Source organism: Microcaecilia unicolor, chromosome 1, assembly GCF_901765095.1.
Source record: "Microcaecilia unicolor chromosome 1, aMicUni1.1, whole genome shotgun sequence".
Taxonomy (NCBI): Eukaryota; Metazoa; Chordata; class Amphibia; order Gymnophiona; family Siphonopidae; genus Microcaecilia; species Microcaecilia unicolor.
The window spans coordinates 390,126,725-390,149,308 of NC_044031.1; the positions used below are offsets into that span (position 1 = coordinate 390,126,725).

Genomic DNA, 22,584 nt, shown 5'->3' on the forward strand with positions numbered 1-22,584 from the left:
TATTAGCCTCTCTATCATATTTCACCTTGTCCTGGACTATCACTCCTCTATCAGCTCTCGAGATGATAATGGAATCATCAAACTGTAATTCTCTTAATGCATTCCTCATTTCTTTGGACATGTTCCCAAACTCCTTGCCCATGCCTCGCTCATACTGTTCCACATCTCTTATCACCCATTGTTGAAAGGAATGAATTACCGGATCTATCATTCCTGACAGTGTTCAGTGAAGAGATATTTTCAGGTTGGCTCAACTTTCACCTAAGGAAAGCACTTTAGCACATTTGTCCATATTTTTCTCCAAGGTAGATTCTTTCATATTTTCTTAGATCAGATTTGCTGTGGAAACATTTATTACATTCCTATATGATTTTTCTCCAGTGTGGATTCTTTCATGAATTCTGACTTTACTTTTTGCATTGAAGCTTTTACCACATTCAGAACATTTAAATGGTTTTTCTCCAGTGTGGATTCTTTCATGGATTCTGAGTTTACTTTTTGCATTGAAGCTTTTACCACATTCAGAACATTTAAATGGTTTTTCTCCAGTGTGGATTCTTTCATGGATTCTGAGGTCACTTTTTCCATTGAAGCTTTTACCACATTCAGAACATTTAAATGGTTTTTCTCCACTGTGGATTCTTTCATGGATTCTGAGGTCACTTTTTCCTTTGAAGCTTTTACCGCATTCAGAACATTTATATGGTTTTTCACCAGTGTGGATTCTTTCATGAATTTTCAGATAAAATTTACATCTGAAGCTTTTACCACATTCAGAACATTTAAATGGTTTTTCTCCAGTGTGGATTCTTTCATGAATTCTGAGTTGACTTTTTTGATTGAAGCTTTTACCACATTCAGAACATTTAAATGGTTTTTCTCCAGAGTGGATTCTTTCATGAATGCTGAGGTTATTTTTTCGATTGAAGCTTTTACCACATTCAGAACATGTGTTTGGTTTTTTTCCAGTATGGATTCTTTCATGAATTCTGAGGTTACTTTCGTTGCTGATTCTTTGACTTTGTCTGAGATTTGGCCAGTTGGTGGAATTTCTCTCTTCTTCAATACATACATTTGAGCTCTCTCCTTTTGGGGTATTTTCTTGCAAGCTTACACTACTAATACCTCCCACACTATCAGCTGAAGGATCAGGGCTGTCTCTGGAGGGGTCTTTTTCTTTACATTCCTCCTTCTGTTCTCCATCGCACCCTTTCATTCTCTTATTCCCAAATCCATCATCTGCTGGATAAAAATGAAAGTATGTACATAAATTATACAGCTATTTAGTAAGACATATATAGGCAAATATCCCATCATAAGTATTTAAAGTCAGTTGCTGGTAGACAGGTGTAGGTGAGTAATGGCACATGAAGAGACAAACAGACCATCTTGATCTCATCTGTTGGTTCTGGACATTTCATCCTCCCTTGCAGTCTCTGCAGTGATTCCCTTCAGTCTGATTATATTCACTAACCAAAAACTCAATGTGAAAATTTAGAAATACTCCACAGCACATAGCAATGATTTTTTTGACATAGGAATTCCTTGCTCACTGAAAGGAACCTCTTCCATTTTCAGGATCTCTACTGTGGGTTCAGTGGCATAGGTGTCACTATGGGGGTGGAAATGCCCCTCCCTCTTGCAACCATAGTGAAAACTGGTGCCAAAGCTGCACATCTCCTTATCTCCCTCCCCGCAGTCCCTCCAATCTTATAGACAGTAACTACTAGGCTATTCCTCCACTCTGAAGCTGCCCATGGATAGAAAGGAGGGAACTCCTGTTCAGAACTCTGCTGCACGTCTCATATTCCGCCAGAACCGATATACTCATATCACCCCTCTCCTCAGGTCACTTCACTGGCTTCCGATCAGATACCGCATTCAATTCAAGCTTCTCCTTCTTACCTTCAAATGCACTTTGTCTGCTGCCCCTCACTATCTTTCTACCCTCATCTCCCCTTACGTTCCCGCCCGTAACCTCCGTTCACAGGATAAATCCCTCCTCTCAGTACCCTTCTCCACCACCGCCAACTCCAGGCTCCGCTCATTCTGCCTCGCCTCACCCTATGCTTGGAACAACCTTCCTGAGCCCTTACGCCAAGCCCCCTCCCTGCCTGTCTTCAAGTCTTTGCTTAAAGCCCACCTCTTCAATGCTGCGTTCGGCACCTAACCCTTACCGTTCAGTGAATCCAGACTGCCCCTATCGGACTGACCGTTCACTTGTCTATTAGATTGTAAGCTCTTTGAGCAGGGACTGTCTCTCTTTGTTAAATTGTACAGCGCTGCGTAACCCTAGTAGCGCTCTAGAAATGTTAAGTAGTAGTAGTAGAAGGGAGAGGGGGACATGGTGCCCATGGATGGAATGGAGAGGGAAGAAGCTGCACACGGATGGAAAGGAAGGGAAAGAAGAGGGGGATATGCTGCTAAATGGACAGAACAGAGAGGAAAGGGGAACATGCTGCACATGGATGGAGGGGAAGGGGAACATGCTACACATGGATAAAAGGTAATGGAGAGGAAAGGGGGACATGCTGCACATAGTTGGAATGGAAAAGAAGGGAGAGGAGGGAAATGCTGCACATGGATTGAAGAGAGGGGAAGATTTGGAAGGAAGCAGAAAAATGGAAGAAAACTAAAAGATCAGTGCTAAAGATGGATGTAGGGCTGGAAATGAAAAAGAAAGGATGTGAGAAAAGAAATAGCACATAAACAGGAGATCCTGGAAACAGTTAAGCGCAGAGGTAGGGGAAAAAGCACCTATTGGGACCCCTCTAATCTCTGGATGGGACTGTATCACTCGAACCAGAGGGTCCAGAGATAGCACAAACAACAGAGGAGACAATGGGTACCCCTGTCTTGTGCCTCTATAAATGTTAAACGAACACGAACACACCCCATTTACCCAAACAAACGCCAAAGGTTCCAAATATAAGACCCAAAGCGCATCCAGAAAAAATCCCTGAAAACCATATTTCTGCAGAGTGTCAAACAAAAAGGGCCATCTCACCAGATCAAATGCTTTCTCTGCATCAAAGCTAACTAAAAGAGAAGATAAATGTTTATACTGTACCACCTCCAAGGATGTCAATATAGCACGTATATTCCTAACCGCTATCCGTCCCCTCACAAAACCTACTTGAGCCTCATTTACCAAGCCAGGAAGCACTCTAGCCAATCTATTTGCCAGAATTTTCGCATATAGTTTGGCATCCATGTTAAGGAGGGATATGGGCAGTGGTGTGCTGGAGCCAGCTTGCACCGGCTCGCAAGATCCGGTTGTTAAATTTTGGCCGGACTTGTGAGCGGGTTGTTGGAAAGGGCGAGCCGGCTCTCCCTCCCGCCGCCCTCCGGATCCGGTCCCTCACAGATCCTACCTTGACTATCGAATTCTTCGGGGCAGGCAGTGTTGCCTGCCCGCTGCTATCGCTGACTTTCCTCCGCCGCCTGTTTGTGCTTTAAAAATGGCCGCCGAGACTTCCAGAGGTGGCCTCACGAGACTTCTGTAAGTCTCGGTGGCCATTTTGAAGCGCGATCGGGCGGTGGAGGAAAGTCAGCGATGGCAGCGGGCAGGCAACACTGCCCGCCCCGAAGAATTTGATGGCCAAGGTAGGGTCGGTGAGGGACCGGATCGGGAGGGAGGGATGAAGCAGGAGAATTTGTGAAACAAGTCGGGAGGGGGTGGCAGGGGAGAGAAGGACATGGGTGGATGGAGGGCAGGGGAGAGGAGGGTCACTGCTGGGAATGGGTGGATGGAGGGCAGGGGAGAGGAGGGTCACTGCTGGGAATGGGTGGATGAAGGACAGGGGAAAGGAGGGTCACTGCTGGGCATGGGTGGATGGAGGACAGGGGAGAGGAGGGTCACTGCTGGGAATGGGTGGATGGAGGACAGGGGAAAGGAGGGTCACTGCTGGGCATGGGTGGATGGAGGGCAGGGGAGAGAAGGGTCACTGCTGGGAATGGGTGGATGGAGGACAGGGGAAAGGAGGGTCTCTGCTGGGCATGGGTGGATGGAGGGCAGGGGAGAGAAGGGTCACTGGCCATGGGTGGATGGAGGGCAGGGGAGAGAAGGGTCGCTGGGTATGGGTGCATGCTGGGCAGGGGAGAGGAGGGTCACTGCTGGCCATGGGTGGATGGAGGGCAGGGGAGAGGAGGGGAGAGAGAATAAATGCTGGACATGGATGGAGGGGAGGGAAGAGTGAGGAAGGAGATAAGATAAGGGAAAAGGAAGAGAGGAGAAAAACTGCACATGGATGAAGAAAATAGGCAGAAGCTGAGGACCACAAATGAAGAAGAAAGGAGGAAAGGAAAGAAATAAATGGAAAGGAAGCCCTGGAAACAGAGTTAAGAGGACAGATAGCAGCAGAATCGGATACTGGGCCAGCATGATCAGAAAAACAGTCACCAGACAACAAAGGTAGAAAAAATCATTTTATTTTCATTATAGTGTTTGGAATATGTTCCCTTTGAGAATCAGGTGCTCAACATTAAAAGTTTATATTTATTGACTTATTTATGGCATTTTATCCCACATTAAACATGAATTAGATTGGAACCTGGGATCATTTCATTTTTTTTTCCTGGAGAGAGTAATACATTGCCCCCCCCCCACCCACTAGCTATAGCCAGCTCTGTAATTTTGGGGGGCGCAGAGGTGGATGGGTGGGGGAGCGCAGTGGTGGACGGGGGGGAGCCGAGGTGGACCGGGGCCTGTTGTTAAAAATTTACCAGCACACCACTGGATATGGGTCTATATGACCCATCCATCATGTTCTTTCCTTCCTTAGCTATTACTACAATCTGTGCTACCTTCACCATCTCTGGAATAGTCTGCTTCAACACCATCGAGTTAAACAAAGACAATAACGGCCCCTTAATTCGAACATAGAACAATAACCATCCGGGCCCGGCGTCTTATGGGAAGCACTTTGCTGTAACACCAACATGAGATCTCCTTCTATAATTGGGCCATTTAACTGCTTCAACTGCCGAGGAGAAAGCCTAGGCAAATCCAAAGGATCTAGAAACAATTCACTGCTCAATTCCTCCTGATCTGGCTTAGCATATAAGGTCTCATAAAACTGACCAAAACGATCCGCTATCTCCTGATCCAATCTCAGCAGTTTCCCATCCAACGCCTTCAACTGCAAAACTCTAGAAGAGCCCCCTCTCTTCCTCACTATATTTGCCAACAATTGACCGGCCTTATTACCATAACGAAACAATTTATACTTATAATAGAACTGGGTCTTAACCACTTGCTGATGTAACAACTCGTTTAATTCCTTTTGCGCCACCAATAAAGCTTCCCTGCTCTCAGAAGTAGCATGAACCCCATATTGCCGTCTATATCTCCGAATCTGCGACTCCAACCGAAGAATCTCCCTATCTGAGTTTATGAATCCGAGCACAGTAAGAAATAATATCCCCTCGCAATACCGCTTTCTCCGCTTCCCAAAAAAGAACTGGCTGCTACTTATGAATACCATTATGAAACTCATAATCTGCTAGTCTCTCTTCCAAATATGCCTGAAATTTCTGGTCCTCCACCAATTCCAAAGGTTATCTCCAAAAATGACTTCTGCCCCCCCCCCCCCCCCCCCCCCGGAACCGTCCTTCTAACAACCACCACACCAGTACATGGTCAGAAACCACATAAGGGCCAATTTCTGCCTGAGCTATTTGAGAAAAAAGAGGGCTCGAGACAAACAGATAGTCTATACGAGATTGGGATGCATGAGCTCTCAAAAGATGGGTAAAATCTCTTTCCGACTGATGCAATACACGCCATACATCCACCAAGTCCAAAGCATCGCAGAGCATTGACAAGGCTCCACTACTCCCCCCCCCCCCCCCCAGACTCCCGGCACCAGAACTTGTCTTATCGAGCAACGGGTCAAACCCCAGGTTGAAATCTCCTCCCAAAATGATATTTCCACCCTTAAACATGGACAACTTAGAGATCAACCCCTGAAAACAACCTTTATCAATGATATTTGGGGCATATAGTTGCAAATCACCAGACTTCGGCCCTCAACCTCCAATGAGGCCAAAATATAACGACCCTCCTGGCTCACTAGCGTGGATATAGTCTGAATTTTTAAGCCTTTCCTAAAAAGAATCAGCACTCCCGCCTTCCAACCTACTGCTGGGGCCTCTATTAAAGATCCCACCCACCCTGTCTTAAATTTATTGTGCTCCCCTGAAGAAAGATGCGTCTCTTGTAACAAAGCGATATCCGCCTTTTGTCTCTGTAAAGCCTGTATCACCTTAGTCCTCTTTATTGGGGAAAAAACGCCCCCTACATTCCAAGAAACAATTTTAAGTGATTCCAGAACACCAAAAGTCCCAAATTCCCAAAACAAAACTTACTTGCTCAAAAAGGAAGGAAGGACACCCCCCAGCCCCTGGGCCTCCTCCCCATAATCTCCAAAAATTCTTCCCTCTTTCACCCGTCCTCTGCAGGCACCTCCTCCTCCCCCCTCCCATCTTCCCTCTATCCCCTTTCCCCCCTTGGAAAATCCCCACAGAACTACCGTGGACCAAGATCACGTGAGCTCCCCTCCCCCAAACATCCCATCACACAAAATAATAATAAAAAAAAACCTGCCATAATCCCATGAATCTCAACTAATAGTTCATGCATAATTACCAAGCCACAACTCTCAGAACAGAAATTGGAAAAATCTTTTAGTACACCATCCTACAAAACTTCCTTACCATTATAACGCATATATATGTGCGTTTATACACATCTACCCATTTATGCAAATAACAACCTAAAAAAAAACCTCCTCCCATCATATAAATGGAATATCACCATAGGAGCCATTATAGCATTAGACATTTCCATTTTTGCTTATCCCCCTCACATGCATGGTAAGCTCCTCCAGGCTACACATGTTTAAATAAAGAGAAACAAAGAAACAGAAAATCGGCATTACCCAACAGTCCACCAATCTTTACCACTCCCAGAATAGTGGTAAATTAATGTTGTCGCCCCAAACAACCTCAATCATACAATACCAAATTCTTACTTTAAATATGGTCCCTTTCCAGACCAGAAAGGTCCTTAATCCCAGTTTAAAGCCAATCCCTGCTTTTTATGGATGGACAGATTGAAGATGCCAGCTCTGGATGCATGAGCACCTTCAAGACTGAGTAAAATGTATAACATCACTAACAACCCAACTATAGACCCCCCCCCCCCCCCCCCCCCCATTAACTTCCACATTTCCCCAGGAGCCTACACCTCCCAGGTAAGTTAACTTTACATGTCCATGTCAGAAGCATCCTGGATGTCCGATCGCCATTGCATCATGTACAACCCATCATCTTTACCGCACATTCTTCTGTCCAACACACATCACCTCAATCTGGTCCTTCAGTTGCCAAGTCCCTATTCACAAAACGTAATGCCTCTTTGGCCGACACTTCTCTAAACTCTCTCCTCTGCATAGACACTCCTGCCGAGAAATCCTGAAAGCAGCGCACTGTAAAAGTTTCATATTGAATGGTCCCAGCCCTCCGAAAGGCTCGAAAAATATCTTGCTTGTGTGCAAAGTTAAGAACTTTAAGATTACCACTCTGGGTCGCGAGTCCCTCGTGTTTCCAGGCCCTAACTGGTGAGCCCGTTCCACTCGTAAGGGCCCCGCCATCGATTTGTAATTTTAACACTTTGGGAGCCAACTTTCCAACTCTCTCAGCTCTGAATCTTTAATCTTTTCAGGCAGGCCCACCATTCTGATGTTACTTCTTCTGACACGGTTCTCAAAATCCTCCAGCTTAGCCTCCAGACGTTCCACTTTGTGTTGCAGAGATTGTTGCACTGTTTCTTGCTTCTGAACCTGATCCTCCACATCCGAAAGTCACTGCTTATAAAGTGAGAACTCCGATTGAATGCTGCCTAATTTTTCGTCAATGCCCACCAACTGGTCTGCGATTCTCTGCAGCTTTGTATCCACCGAGGCCTCTAACATCATCGAGACCTCTGCAGCCACCTCCACCGCCCACGCGGACCTCGCGGATTTCGGGCTCTCTCCCTCTCCGTCCGCCATCTTGGAATCGGCAACCTGACTTCGGGTCCCTTCTTTTTTTGTCCATTTAGCTGCCATCTCTCGGTTGATAACCTCTCCAAGCCGACCTTTCTATGCTCCGACCTGTGAGCAATCCAATGGTTTTTTCCCCGCTCTCAAACTCAACAGAAGATAGGACGTTTGGACAAGAATAGTAGCGGGGGAGGCAGGAGCTCAACACGACAACAGTCTCTCTCTAGCCATGCATCACGTGACCCCCCTGAACTTTCTTTTAAAATTTTCCGTTATATAACTTTTTCTAAGACTTTGTTCAGTTGTTTAAATTACCCCACCTATATTTTCCTCTTACACTTTCTTTTTCATTGTGCTGCTTGTGTTATTTTCGCACTCCACATTATAGCCTTGCTCTTCCTGTATCCTGATCAGCTGCTATTTTAAACCTTTCTTTTTACTGCCTATTTTATTTTTGCTGTACTGTTCTGCTACTGGCATCTGTCTACTGTTCTCTAACTGACAGTGCAAAATTCGCTGTGTCTTTTTCTCTACTTTTTCCTACCTTTTTGCTGTTTTACAATTCTTTATTCTGTTTTATTTCTTATGTGAAGTTTTCTCATACTTCCTCTTTTTGCTAAAGCTGTTCATCGTGCCTTTGTCCGGTTTCACTATCTAAAGTTATGTACCTTTCCTCTGCTACGCTGAAACTGCCAGCTGTTCTTTTACAGCCCTATGACTGACTGACCAAATTTTGCTGTATTTTTTCTGTTATTAAAGTTGTATTTTTAATCTAGAATCCCCATTTCTTTTTCATTTTTGCTGTGGCTGTACTTGCTGTTTTAAAGCCTTGAGGACTTTCAGCTTTAAAGACTTGGGGACTTTCCTGCTGCAGACCTATTTGTCCATCTCTCATTTTCTCTTCTTTCTTCTCAATTTCTCTTTCATTCTGCAGCTCTTGTGTTTTTAATATTGCATGTCATGCCCCGCCTCTGACTGCTGTGCACAAATCTGCTATTTCAAAACTATTTACTATAGTCTAAAACTTAGTTAATCTTTGCCTCCACATATAATTTCTTTATTATTAACATCAGCTCCCCGTTTGCTTATAAAGGGGATTCCCTATTGTGGTTTAATAATCTTGAAACACTCCTGATGTTGGCCGGCCTCACTAACTTACTTTAGTTCTCTCCTACTGATTTTGTTCTGTCAGCTGATTTTAGGGCTGTCAGAGCAAATCTAGCTGTATTTTTTCTCCTGTTTTAAGTTATCTTTTAAAATACATAGTTATGTAACTACTTAATATTTATTTCTAAATACTTGATTGGATTTTTGTCCCTTCCAAATTAGGCCTCAGTACCAACTCATTCTAAGAGTTCAGCCTTTTGTCTAAATTATCCTATCTAGATTGTACTTACTGATTTTTGGCCTTTGAAATAGTTGTGGTGTCAGATTCTTGTAATGATCCTGTAAGAAGATGGCGTCTACAAACGTGCAGACTGCTTGATTCAGGTTTAGAACGGCACCATGACTGTGGCCCTGTAATCTATATTGTTTTGTTTTATTGTCCACGGTGTGCTATAGTATAAGCAGATCTGCGCGACCCGTTGGACAAGCCGCTCTTCTATTCAGATAGCCACTCGCAGGCCTTCTGAATACTTTGAAGAGGTATTTGCAACCTCCCTTTGCGAGCTTCTCCGTCGGTTGTAGGTGTTTTCTCCCGACTTTGAAGGCATACCTCTGTAGAGCAGTGTGTGTTCCGGTAGAAGGTGTTTGCTCCCGGCGGCCAGTCGTAGGTGTGTTTTCTCCTGGCCTTTAAAGATTGCCCTTTACAATTTGTGATTCACGTTCAAGATACATGAGTATATTTTTATTTTTCTGCATGTTTAGTTACTAGATTGGTATAGTTTCACCCTTGTTACTACCTACCTGATACACAACCTAGTTTCCCTACTATTAATCACACCACATTTCCACTTTGAATTGTATTTCATTGCATGCTTAAGTATCCTTTCAGTATTGCTTTACTTCGTCTACTATTTAGCTATTACACCACTTACATACACTATTCCTTACCCATACTAAGATGTCGTTCCCCTCTAGACAAGGTCTTAAATTTCTTTCCCTCAGAAAAGAAAGAACTCACACGTTTCTGTGAGAAATGGCATAAGAGTTGGAATTGCCACAACCTATATATAAGTGTTTTACAATACTAGGGTTCCAGTACTCGTATCATGATGGTGCCTCTTGAGAAAGTGATAAATTACTTTCCAAGAGACCACATGATTCTTATTAAATTTTGTAATACCTGTTATCAATGGTATAAAAAATATGGCCAGCCCTTTCTTGGCCTCGACATGGTTCTTTTAATACAAAAATTCTCCACAGATTACTTAACTATGTGAACACTCACACAACGGGTTACACCTGCAGTCAACATTTGTAAATTGCTTATATATACTGAGACTCTAAAAACTCATTAAACATGTGCAAATTCTTAATAAATGGTTTTAAATTAGAATTATCAATAGAAATCAAACAAAATAAAACATGGAAAAGAAAATAAGATGATACCTTTTTTATTGGACATAACTTAATACATTTCTTGATTAGCTTTCGAAGGTTGCCCTTCTTCCTCAGATCGGAAATAAGCAAATGAGGTAGCAGATAGTATATATGAGAGAAACATCAAAGCATTACTTTGACTGTCTGACAGAGTGGGAGGGTGGGGGTATGCATGGGGACATCAAAGCATTTCATTGATATTCTAACAGAATGGGTGTTGGTAGGTGAGAGGAGGGTAATAAACAGAGAAATAAACAGAGAAATACAGCTTTATGTTTTATAATGAGTTAGAAAACCCAGATCCTTATTAAGCCGGAGCCAGTCAGGCCCCCACCCCTGTGGGCCAACACTTCACAAGACCAGAACACTGCACCAGTGATTTCACAGTAAGAATACTGAAAGGTAATTTTAAAACAACACAGGAACGTAAGACCTTTGAAATAAGAATGATTGAATATTTTGACACCCAACAAACAGGACTTAATAAGGATCTGGGTTTTCTAACTCATTATAAAACATAAAGCTGTATTTCTCTGTTTATTACCCTCCTCTCACCTACCAACACCCATTCTGTTAGAATATCAATGAAATGCTTTGATGTCCCCATGCATACCCCCACCCTCCCACTCTGTCAGACAGTCAAAGTAATGCTTTGATGTTTCTCTCATATATACTATCTGCTACCTCATTTGCTTATTTCCGATCTGAGGAAGAAGGGCAACCTTCGAAAGCTAATCAAGAAATGTATTAAGTTATGTCCAATAAAAAAGATATCATCTTATTTTCTTTTCTATGTTTTATTTTGTTTGATTTCTATTGATAACCTTTAAGAGTGGACTAACACGGCTACCACACCTCTCTAAATTAGAATTAAAAAGTTACATTCTTATTTTGCTATCCAATGTAAGAGTTCTTAGTTGTCTGGTTTTAAATCTTATGTGAAATATCTTTCTTCCTCTATATGCTTCCTCTTTCTGCTAGAGATGGAAATCTCACTCTATGTCTGTAAATAACTTTGTCTTCAGTTCTCTACTTATAATGACTAAATTATAGTTTTAATTATATATATATATATATATATATATATATATATGTGTGTGTGTGTGTGTGTCCTATACAAATGGCATAGCTACACCAGCTGATTATTAAAAAATCATTTCTTTATTTTTAAATTAGTACATTGAATTCTACGAGATTGCTTAATCAGTTGCAGAGATAAGAAACCTCTTAGGAACGTATATTTTTTTTCTTCTTTAATTCTGGATTAGCTATGTTATTTCATTCCATATGTAATACTGTTTAATAAAATAATGTATTGCTAAGTACTGAAATGTTTATATGTATTAATGAAAGTCTGTGTTGGTTTGGATTGCATTTGCGGAAGTACTTAATCTATTATGCAGTATAAATTGTTAGTAATGACAAGACAGTCACTTTTCAGTTTCAGTGGCAACATTTCTAGAAATATAAATCACTTGTGTTTGAAGTTTCCTTATGGCGTTGATAAACTCTACAGCTTTCATTACTTTACTCTGCATGCTTCAATGCCACATCCCGCTTTCTTTATCTAGAGGAAACAGACATACTGGATATACTTTTTATTCTAACTATAAGGGAGTTACATGGGCTGCAAAGAACGCTGCCTTGTACTTGCCAGACAAGGCGGAATTCCAAGCAGCTAATAAGTCCTGAGGAGAAGTGAAACATTTGTTTTCTGAACTTCCTCTTCTTCATAAACACTGCCTACAGATTTATATCTGGGGTTTTTTTTTTCATTTTAATTTGAAACTATGTGCTATTTCCTGCTTGTTTGATTGATTGGACAATGTTATATGTCCTACTTGATCTCTATGTGAAGGTCAATCAAGGGTGCTACTTTTGTCTGCCTTTTTAAAGATTTTTTGGGGTGAGTCTAGATGGGTGTTTGAATTTGAAAGATGTTGAAATGTGGCTGTTCTGCGTGTATCTAGGAAAAGCAGTCTTTTGATTCTGAAATATTACACAGATGATCAAATAGATGAGTTGTAAACTTATTATCTGCATTTATGCAAGTTCTATAAGCTGTTTAACAGAACCTCTTAGTTATAGGCTAAGAATAGCTATTGATATTTTACTAAAATTGTATTGGACATGATACATGAAAATGGCATTGTGCAAGTGATGCTTTGGTAGGGAATTAGACACACCTGAGATGTTTTTTTGTTATGACCTGTTGATTGGACTTTATTACAAGCCTGCTTATAGAAATCATGAACTTATAAGGTCATTGCATTTATTATGTTCATCATAGGAATTGTTAGTATAAGGTCTGAATCAAATATGCACCTGAATATAACAACTTTCCTTTTCTGTCTGAAGTGCTGTACTTCTAAAAGCAGATAACACAGCATTAACTTTTCCTTTCCACCTGATCTCTAAGCTTTTAAAACAAATTCAATTAATTCTAAAAGTTTAGATAAGAATTTAAACTTACTTTTTTTTATTGCAATGCTGTTTTTCAGGCATTTCGGTGTTCACAGTGGGTAACCCAGAAGCAGATTCAGAACAAACACACAAATACAGGAAACTGCCTTGTTATTTCCCCACAGAATTTAAAAATGAACCCTTGTAATATAGTAGACTAGTGTGCCAACTCTCTAGCCCCCTCCAGGAAGAAGTAGAAAGTACAAGATTCTTTTTATGACAAAATCTATATTGACTCTATGGGAGTTCCTCGGGGGGGGGGGGGGCAGATGAGTTTAAAGCCTGCAACAAGATTGCTGCTGACTTTGAGCCAAGTTATTGACCATAATATTAGCCTGCCTCTTCCTTATTTCAGCTCTCATACTAACTTTTATTCTGCTCTTTATGCATTTGCTTAAAGTTTTGAGTATGCCTTATTCTCAAACACTCGCCTCCACCTACCCTCCTCTCCTCCTTCCTGTACACATTAATTGATTTGATTTGCTTACTTTATTTTTTGTCTATTAGATTGTAAGCTCTTTGAGCAGGGACTGTCTTTCTTCTATGTTTGTGCAGCGCTGCGTACGCCTTATAGCGCTATAGAAATGATAAATAGTAGTAGTAGTAGTAATTCTAAGACTTAAATTCAACGTACTGTTGTTTAAATTTTGACTTTTTTACATGCTTTTTGGTATGCTGTTATTTACTGTTCAGAATATATTTTTTTCTTTTCTATAGAATTAGGAGTAGATTACCGCTGTATGAACAGAGTCTACTGTGGCCCCGTTTCCATTAGACCTTAACACTGGATTATGATGGTACCTAGGCATGATAAAGTTACTCCAGACTGATAACAATAATAACAAAATTTGCGATTCCCTTGCTTGACTGTTTTCAAATTTGTCCAAAGAAGCTAGCGTGCCTCCCACCTGACAGTCAAAGTTTGAAACTTGTTTGGTAAGGACAGGTACTACCAAACCCTATTCTCTTCCTTTGGAGTTATATAATTATAACTATAGAAAATGTTGCTACCATTTTACTCTGTGCTGGAAGCCCTTTCTATTGCCTTCAGCCTATTCTTAGTTACATCATTGGCAATCTTGAACACAAAGACTCCTCTTACTAGTGTCTCTTATACTTACTGTCCACCTCTCTAGTGCTCAGAAAGATCGTTTGGCCATGACGGGTAAGTAGGACTAAGTGTCCCAACCTAAGACAGCCTTCAGTCAGGGTACTAGTCCCATCATCCTGAGGTGTGAACATAAGGCCTAGATGATTGACCTGGCCTATTATAAGTTATCTAATCATATATTTTTGAAGCCCTTTCCATAAAGGCCTTCAAATGGGGGAGATGTATATTGGTACTACAGCTATGAGCCTTGGTTCAAGGCCTGACTTTGGTTCAGGATTTAAAATGAGATAAAAACTTATAGGCCTGTGGCATATAAGCTATTGGGACACTGCAGAACAAACAGAAAACCACAAGGGTGAGGGTCTAACTGACAGAGTTGCATGAATGTAGCAATACGGTGGTAACAGATGTTCTTGATAAACAGAACAAAGATGGCTTCACAGGAAGACGACCAGGTGTCACAGAAAGTGTTTTCAGGAAGATGTGGTCAAAAATGTACAAATGAGGGGTCTTGCAAGAACATGACTTAGTCTTCCAGTGGTCTTTTGCTAGCTTTTCCAGTAAAATACTAACCACTTCATTACCATAGCCAATCAGTGTTAAACATTATATTAGCATAGATCCAATAAGGTGTAATTACTGTCATATTATCCGTTTCCTGAATGGACATATAAAAATGAGTGTACTTCCTACTTCAAGCCAGAGAGACGGTCTCGACTGTTCTCTCCATGAGAAACCAGTCTATTGCATCTGAATTGGCAAATAATCCAATTGCTTTCTCATGAGTAGTTTTGAGTCTTTTATATCTACTAATTGGCTTTGAGTAGTAAAACAAAACATTAAAGACTCAGGCCCAGAAAACAACTATGTGTAGATGAGGTAATATATTCCCATAACCAATTGATTGTACATGTTACTTGTATATTCTTTGGAGTCTCAGATATATATAGGTAATTTTTGTATAGCAATATTCTGTACTCTCAGAGAGACATCTCTGACCTGCTAATTGTACAAGTACTTGATAATATATCTAATAAAGAACAAACTGATGCAGCCTGGGGTGAATTGTTCCATTCCTAACTGCCATATTGGGAGGGATAATTACATCCTAAATATATACAAATCACACAGGAGCCAAGGCACTGGGCTGACTGCTCAGAAGAGCACAGCAGGGGGAGGGACCCGATCACTGCGTGTGACACCCCAGGGGAAACACGGAGCCCCACCGGACCCACTTCCCTGAAGTATACAGATTCTAAGTACAAGGTGCTAACCAACAAAAGGCCTAAAACAAATCCCAGGCCTACCAGACCAGACTGACTGCTCAGGCTACACGTCTGCTCTCTACAGGAGACTGAGATTTACTGGCTGCTTGGGGGTTGGCAGGTGGCTTATACATTGTTACAGTTTTAGTGTTCTCAGTCTCCCTCTGCTGGTAGCAGTACATAACCCAAGCGTCTTGACCGGTCTGGAGGGTCGCTGAGGAAGGGGACATCTATGTATGGGTACAGTGGGTTTCTGGTGAGTACTGGAGGAATCACATTTTCCGCCACAAGTGTAACAGGTAGGGGAGATATGGGCCTCGGTCCACCTGTCTGCAGTGCACAGCACCCACCACTAGCCTACTCCAGGGACCTGAAAGCTGCTCTAATGGACCTTAGTATAACATCTGAGGCTGGAAATTAATGTTTTTAATCATATTTTAGGGGGATGGGAGGGGGTCAGTGACGACTGAGGGAGTAAGGGGAGGTCATCCCTAATTCCATCCAGTGGTCATCTGGTCAGTTAGGGTACCTTTTTGTGCCTTATTCGTTCTAAAAACAGGTCTAGCTCAAAACATCTTAGTTTTAGTCCTGGACGGTTTAGTTTTGTTTCATTATGGCCAAAAAACACCCAAATCTTAGGAATGTCCAAATCCCGCTCTTAACGTCCCCCCCCCCCCCCCCACCCAATACGCCTGCTTGAGATTTGGACGCACTACAGTCGAAAATCATAGAAAAACATCTGAAAAATAGGTTTTGAAAATACTGATTTGGATGATTTTATGAGAAAAATGTCCAAATGCTGCTTATGCCATTTTTTTTAGATGTTTTTCTCATTCGAAAATTAGCCCCAAAGAGAAGGAAACAGGCAAATCAGATAATGGTAGGAGAAAAGTAAAAATAAGGGAAACATAACAATTACATTATCCACACGACAAAGGTTAGAACTTAGAAGCAGGGACCATGATTAAAACACCTCCTTCGCTTCGAATGGAGAGAATGGACATTGTAGATTTTGACTCTAGAATTGGAGAGAGTTTTCAACGGAGGTGGAGTCCATTCTGGAATACAATGTCCCCTGCGGCTAGGAGTCATTTATTGAACTTCTAGATACTGCTGTGCTACCTGGAATGAGGGACGGGAGCTGAGGGAGGTTTGGGGTAGGGAGTGGGTGGGTAGGGTGGGTAATATCTTGTGCAATGTATTCTTAATTATATATGGTTTGAATTTGTGGGTTCTTGTATGAATAAGGGCTTGTTAAATAATTGGCTGCATCCGAAAGATACCTAGTACAGGAATGGGAAGTTTCCAGGAGGAGGGGAAGAGGGAGGTAGTAGTGGGAGGGAGGGGTGGGGAAGGGAAGAAAACAGTTTAACATTATAGTTGTAAAATTCACTGAGGAATATCAGTTTCTATGAGCAATTAATTGATGTATTTCAGTGCAAATGATGAGTGTATCTGTTCATAGCTTGTTTAATAAAAATAATTAAACATAAAGCATCTCATTCTCACTGTGCCTGGTCCAGAGGAGCTGTCTTTCTTGTAGGACATGTTTGGATCAGTTTGCTTCTAGCTTTAATGCAAGCTACATCACCTGTTTGATGCAGTTTCTCACATGTGGCTGTGGTGGTCAGATTTCCTCTTTCCTCAGATTCCTGAGGCTCAGTCCCAAATCCCTCTTGCCCAAACTGGAATAATATGTCAGGCTTGACATTGTGGGAGCCTGTTGCAGGAACAATATAGTAAAATATGTTAAAAAAAAAAAGTTCCCACACAGCCTATAAGTGCTTAGAATTATGCTGTTTTCATAGTCACCTCCATTTGCACAGAGACAAAAAAAAATGAGGGGTGCTGTTGTGCTGATCATCATCAGAAATATATTCTGGATCATGGACTAACCTCCCCTGCCAGGTAAGTATCAGAAATATATTCTAACAATAACCTGATCATTTTAATATTGAAGTGGACAACTCCTTTCTTCAAGAGCTACAGACAGCTCTGTTGTGGATTCTGCTACTGCATAAACATAATGGAAATCTCTGCTATCAGTAGTTATTTTATACAGATTGTTCATCTAATTGCTATAGATCAATATTCAGTACCCAGGAGCCCTGCAGTAGTTTTCTATTTGCCACACCAGAAAATATATTTCTATTTTCTAGCATGGGGGATGGGGACTAAGCATGCCCAGCGGTAATTGGTCATCGCCGCATGCTGTCCAATTACCTCCGGGTTAGTGTGTGAGCCCTTACCGCCTCCTAAATAGGTAGTGGTAAGGGCTCAAGCAGTAAATTGCTGCACGCCAATATTTTATTAGCACACAGTCATTAATGACCTCCATTTAAATAAAGAGAATTGCCAGCTGCAGTAAAGAGTGGCTTTGGCATGCTGCACACTACTGCAGGCCACTTTTGACTGCAGTTTTGTAAAAGGACCTCAAAGTTAGGATAGCAAAAAGGCTGTCTTAACTTTATGCACTAATGTTAACCGGGCACCAGTCTGAATATCTGGCTGTGAGCGACTCAGATGCCACTTATTGCTGCAGCTGAATATCTGAATAGCTTAGAAAGTGGAGGGGGACTGAAACAACCCCCCACAGTAAGAGAAGGAGCCTCCTATTCTGGGTACAAGTGACACACTGAACTATCAGGCAGGTACTGACAGTTTACCCTTTACTAATAATAATTTCTATATTACTAAACACATGCAGCGTTGTCCACATTATATGCAGGTACTTTCTCTGTCTCTAGAGGGCAATGGAGGATTAAGTGACTTGCCCAAGGTCACAAGGAGCTGCAGTGGGAATTGAATCCAGATCAGTGACCTTTATTTCAAGGCCTGTGAGCCAGTGATAGTTCCCATGCACCGCTACAACGGCCCCTGTGATAGTGAATTTAGTTTTGTTTTGGAGTCCCCTGGAGGTCATTAGGAAGAAGAAAGCCAAAGATTTGTTTGCAGGAAGAAAGAACCCGGGAGTCTGTTTCCTAAATGTGTAAGTGAGGTCTGAATATTGCCCCACTCTTGGTGCTATTAACAGGAACTGCCAAATGTAAAGATACAATCAGCACAAGCTCCTCTGTTCCCAGACCCAATCTTCCATCACACAAAAGCGGAAGTAAGGAGGAAGCTGGAAACTCAGTGGTAACTAAATTAATAGAAACAATTCTAAACCAGAGGACAGAGAGGTTTCTGGAATCAAAAGGGTTGAGGATCCAAGGCAACATTGTTTTACTGGAGGAAGGTCTTGTCAGACTAATCTGATTAACTTCTTTGACTGGGTGACCAAACACTTGGACTTAGGGGGAGTCCAAGACATGGTGTCAGGAGAGAGGATAGGGCTGGGAATGGAGAAGCATGCATTTCATTTCATTTGTTCCATGGATAATGCGCCTTAATGTAAAGTCATTCAAAGTGTGCTACAAAATAAAACAACACAAAGGTTCCACGTTAGGAGTTACGGACCAAGAAAGGGATCTGGGTGTCGTCGTCGATAATACACTGAAACCTTCTGCTCAGTGTGCTGCTGCGGCTAGGAAAGCGAATAGAATGTTGTGTATTATTAGGAAAGGTATGGAAAACAGGTGTGAGGATGTTATAATGCCGTTATATCGCTCCATGGTGCGACCGCACCTTGAGTATTGTGTTCAATTCTGGTCGCCGCATCTCAAGAAAGATATAGCGGAATTGGAAAAGTTGCAGCGAAGGGCGACTAAAATGATAGCGGGGATGGGACGACTTCCCTATGAAGAAACACTAAGGAAGCTAGGGCTTTTCAGCTTGGAGAAGAGACGGCTGAGGGGAGACATGATAGAGGTATATAAAATAATGAGTGGTGTAGAACAGGTGGATGTGAAGCATCTGTTCACGCTTTCCAAAAATACTAGGACAAGGTGGCATGTGATGAAACTACAGTGTAGTAAATTTAAAACAAATCGCAGAAAATTTTTCTTCACCCAACGTGTAATTAAACTCTGGAATTCGCTGCCGGAGAAAGTGGTGAAGGCGGTTAGCTTAGCAGAGTTTAAAAAGGGGTTGGACGGTTTCCTAAAGGACAAGTCCATAAACCACTACTAAACGGACTTGGGAAAATCCACAATTCCAGGAATAACATGTATAGAATGTTTGTAGGTTTGGGAAGCTTGCCAGATGCCCTTGGCCTGGATTGGCCGCTGTCGTGGACAGGATGCTGGGCTCGATGGACCCTTGGTCTTTTCCCAGTGTGGCATTACTTATGTACAAACATACAAACACAATAAAAACATGTTATACTAAATAAGACACAATACAATAAGATTGTAAAAATACAAAGTCTTCAACCCCTGCCTTGTTTAGCCAGAATGTTTCAGATTCAGTGCTAATGAGATCTATCCACACTGGAAACAGCCAAAATTTAACCCTTTTACAAAATTTTAAGTAATTGGTTTTTAAACGAATATATAAGGTTAATGAGTTCCACAAATGAGGTCTGGTGTAAGCAAATGCTCGTTCAGGGGTATATTGCAAGCATAAATGTGAGGAAACCCACTACAAAGGCTGGTGGGCCAATCGTAAAAAATCTACAGGTTCAAATGCTTTGAACGTAATAAGTGTAAAGATCTCAAAACTGCTGGAATATAATCATGTATGGAATTTCAAATTTAATGTGAGCAATTGCAAAGTGATTCACATAGGAAAGTGCAACCCAAACTATATAAAAACATAGGAACAGTGAAAATGACAGTAGATAAAGACCATATGGCTCATCCATATCATCCGCTATCTCTTCATCACCCTAAGACATCCCACATAGAGAATGACACAGTGACGGGGACCTGTGGTAATCGTGGGATGAGGACGGGGCGGGGACAGCTCTCACAGGGACAGGGTGGGGATGGGGACAGAGCAAAACTTTGTCTCCTTATCACTTTCTACTTTGAAGCCTGTTAATGAACTGGACTGTTATTTATGTTTGATTGATGCAGACGACAATATTTTTATTTTTTGGAAAACAAGCAAACATGCTGACCACAGCTAGCAAAATTTGCTTGAGGGATCCTGTACATCCTGCTACCAGCACATCTTCTAAGAAGACATCTTCTATTGCAGGAGGGACTGTGGAAGACAGGAGAGCTACATTGAATCCTGAGATTGTTGATGACTTTATTCATCCACATAACAGTACTTTATAGGGCATATATCTCCCCTCTAGGGCATACAGAATGGGTTGTATTTTGTACCCCTGCACATTTTAACAGGGTGGGTTAGGATTCCTTGGAGTAGTAGAAGTCAGCTATTTTTGTAGTTGGAAGGGTAGAGGGTGGTGGTGGTGGTGGGAGGGTTTATTTTAGTTACTCATTGTTATTATTGTTTTCTATTTGTAATTTATACACAACAGTTGAACACGAATATTATTCCTTTTTATACTTTAATAAAAACATTTAAATATAAAATCGTAAATCTTCGAGGTCTCTGCAGATGAGAACAGCATCCACGGGACGGGGCGAGGATGGAGACAGACCCACGGGGACGGGGCGGTGACAGGAACAAGTTTTATCCCTCTAATCCCACATGCCTGTCCCATGCTTTCCTGAATTCAGATACAGTCCTCATCTCCACTACCTCCACTAAGTGGTCATTCCACGCGCACACCACCCTTTCTGTAAAGAAGTATTTCCTTAGATTACTTCTTGAGTCTATCACCCTTCAACTTCATCTTATGCCTTCTCGTTCCAGAGCTTCCTTTCAGTTGCAAAACACCTGCCTCCTGCTCAGAGAAGTCCTGGTGAGAGTTCTTAAGGATTTATTTAATACATCTTTAGAGACGGGAGAGGTTCTGTGGGACTGGAGATGAGCTGATGTAGTTCCTCTTCACAAAAATGGGAAACTACAGGCTGGTAATCCTCAAGTGCGTGGTAGGAAAAATAATGGAGTTACTGTTGAAGGAACAGATAGTCAACCAAGCGAAATCTACAACAAAGAAAATGTTCCATTCAATGTGGAAACTCAAACGCGTGAAACCATTCTTCCCGAGGGATACATTTCGCAACTTGATACAATCAATGGTACTAAGTCATGCAGACTACTGCAACGGAATTTATGCGGGCTGCAAAGAACAAATTATAAAGAAACCAGATCACTCAAAACACGGCAGCCAGGCTTATATTTGGAAAAACGTGATTCGAAAGCGCCAAACCCCTCCAAGAAAAGCTGTACTGGCTCCCAATCAAAGAACGCATTACTTTCAAAATCTGCACACTGGTTCATAAAATCATCTACGGCGAAGCCCTGGGATATATGACAGACCTCATAGATCTACCAACCAGAAACACAACAAGATCTGCACAAACATACCTAAATCTCCACTACCCAAACTGCAAAGGACTCAAATACAAATCAACTTATGCATCCAGCTTTTCCTACATAAGTACCCAGCTATGGAACGCACTACCAAAAGCCGTGAAAACAACGTATGATCACATATACTTCCAGAAATCACTAAAATCTAACCTGTTCAAAACGGCATACTCTACTGACCCAACTTAAATGCCTGGACCCTGCCACACAATCATAACCAAAGAGCGTAACGGACTTATCACATCTCTTCTTCTCTATGATTCCCTATTGTGTTTCTACCACTTGAACCTTATATTACACTATATCACTCTGTAATTGTTCATACCGGAACAGGCGATCACCTTTATAGTACTATGTAAGCCATATTGAGCCTGCAAATAGGTGGGAAAATGTGAGATACAAATGTAACAGATAAATAAATAAATAAATAAATAAACTTGTTAGAAGCTAAAGGACTACAGGGTCTGAGGCAACATGACTTTACCAAAGGAAAATCCTGCCAAACAAATTTGATTTACTTCTTTGACTGGGTGACAAAAGAACTGGATAAAGGACATGCGCTAAATGTAATCTGCTTGGATTTCAACAAAGTCATTGATACAGTCCCTCAGAGGAAAGGATATGAGCAGTGGAGTGCCTCAGGGGCTGGGGCTGAGTCTGTTTAATATATTTGTGAGAGACATTGCTGAAGGGTTAGAAGGAAAAGTTTGTCTTTTTGTGGACGACACAGAGTAGAAAGCATGAGAAGGGATCTCCAAAAGTCTGCAGTTAAAATTTAACATGAAGAAGTGAAGAGCACACTGCATTTGGGGTACAGAAGTCCAAA

The 22,584-nt window shown here is 41.7% G+C and overlaps 1 protein-coding gene across 1 annotated transcript in view; it reads right to left on the bottom strand.

Annotated features, from left to right (window-relative positions):
• Window positions 1–277: 277 nt before the first annotated feature.
• Window positions 278–22,584, bottom strand: part of LOC115481960 (zinc finger protein 239-like) — a 47,875-nt gene continuing 25,568 nt past the window's right edge. The window contains exons 3-4 of the mRNA XM_030221495.1: window positions 17,020–17,148; window positions 278–1,239 (exon numbers count right to left, since the gene is read on the bottom strand). Coding sequence (XP_030077355.1) covers window positions 326–1,239; window positions 17,020–17,148 — 1,043 coding nt within the window. The 3' untranslated portion in view covers window positions 278–325. The remainder of the gene's footprint in view (window positions 1,240–17,019; window positions 17,149–22,584) is intronic.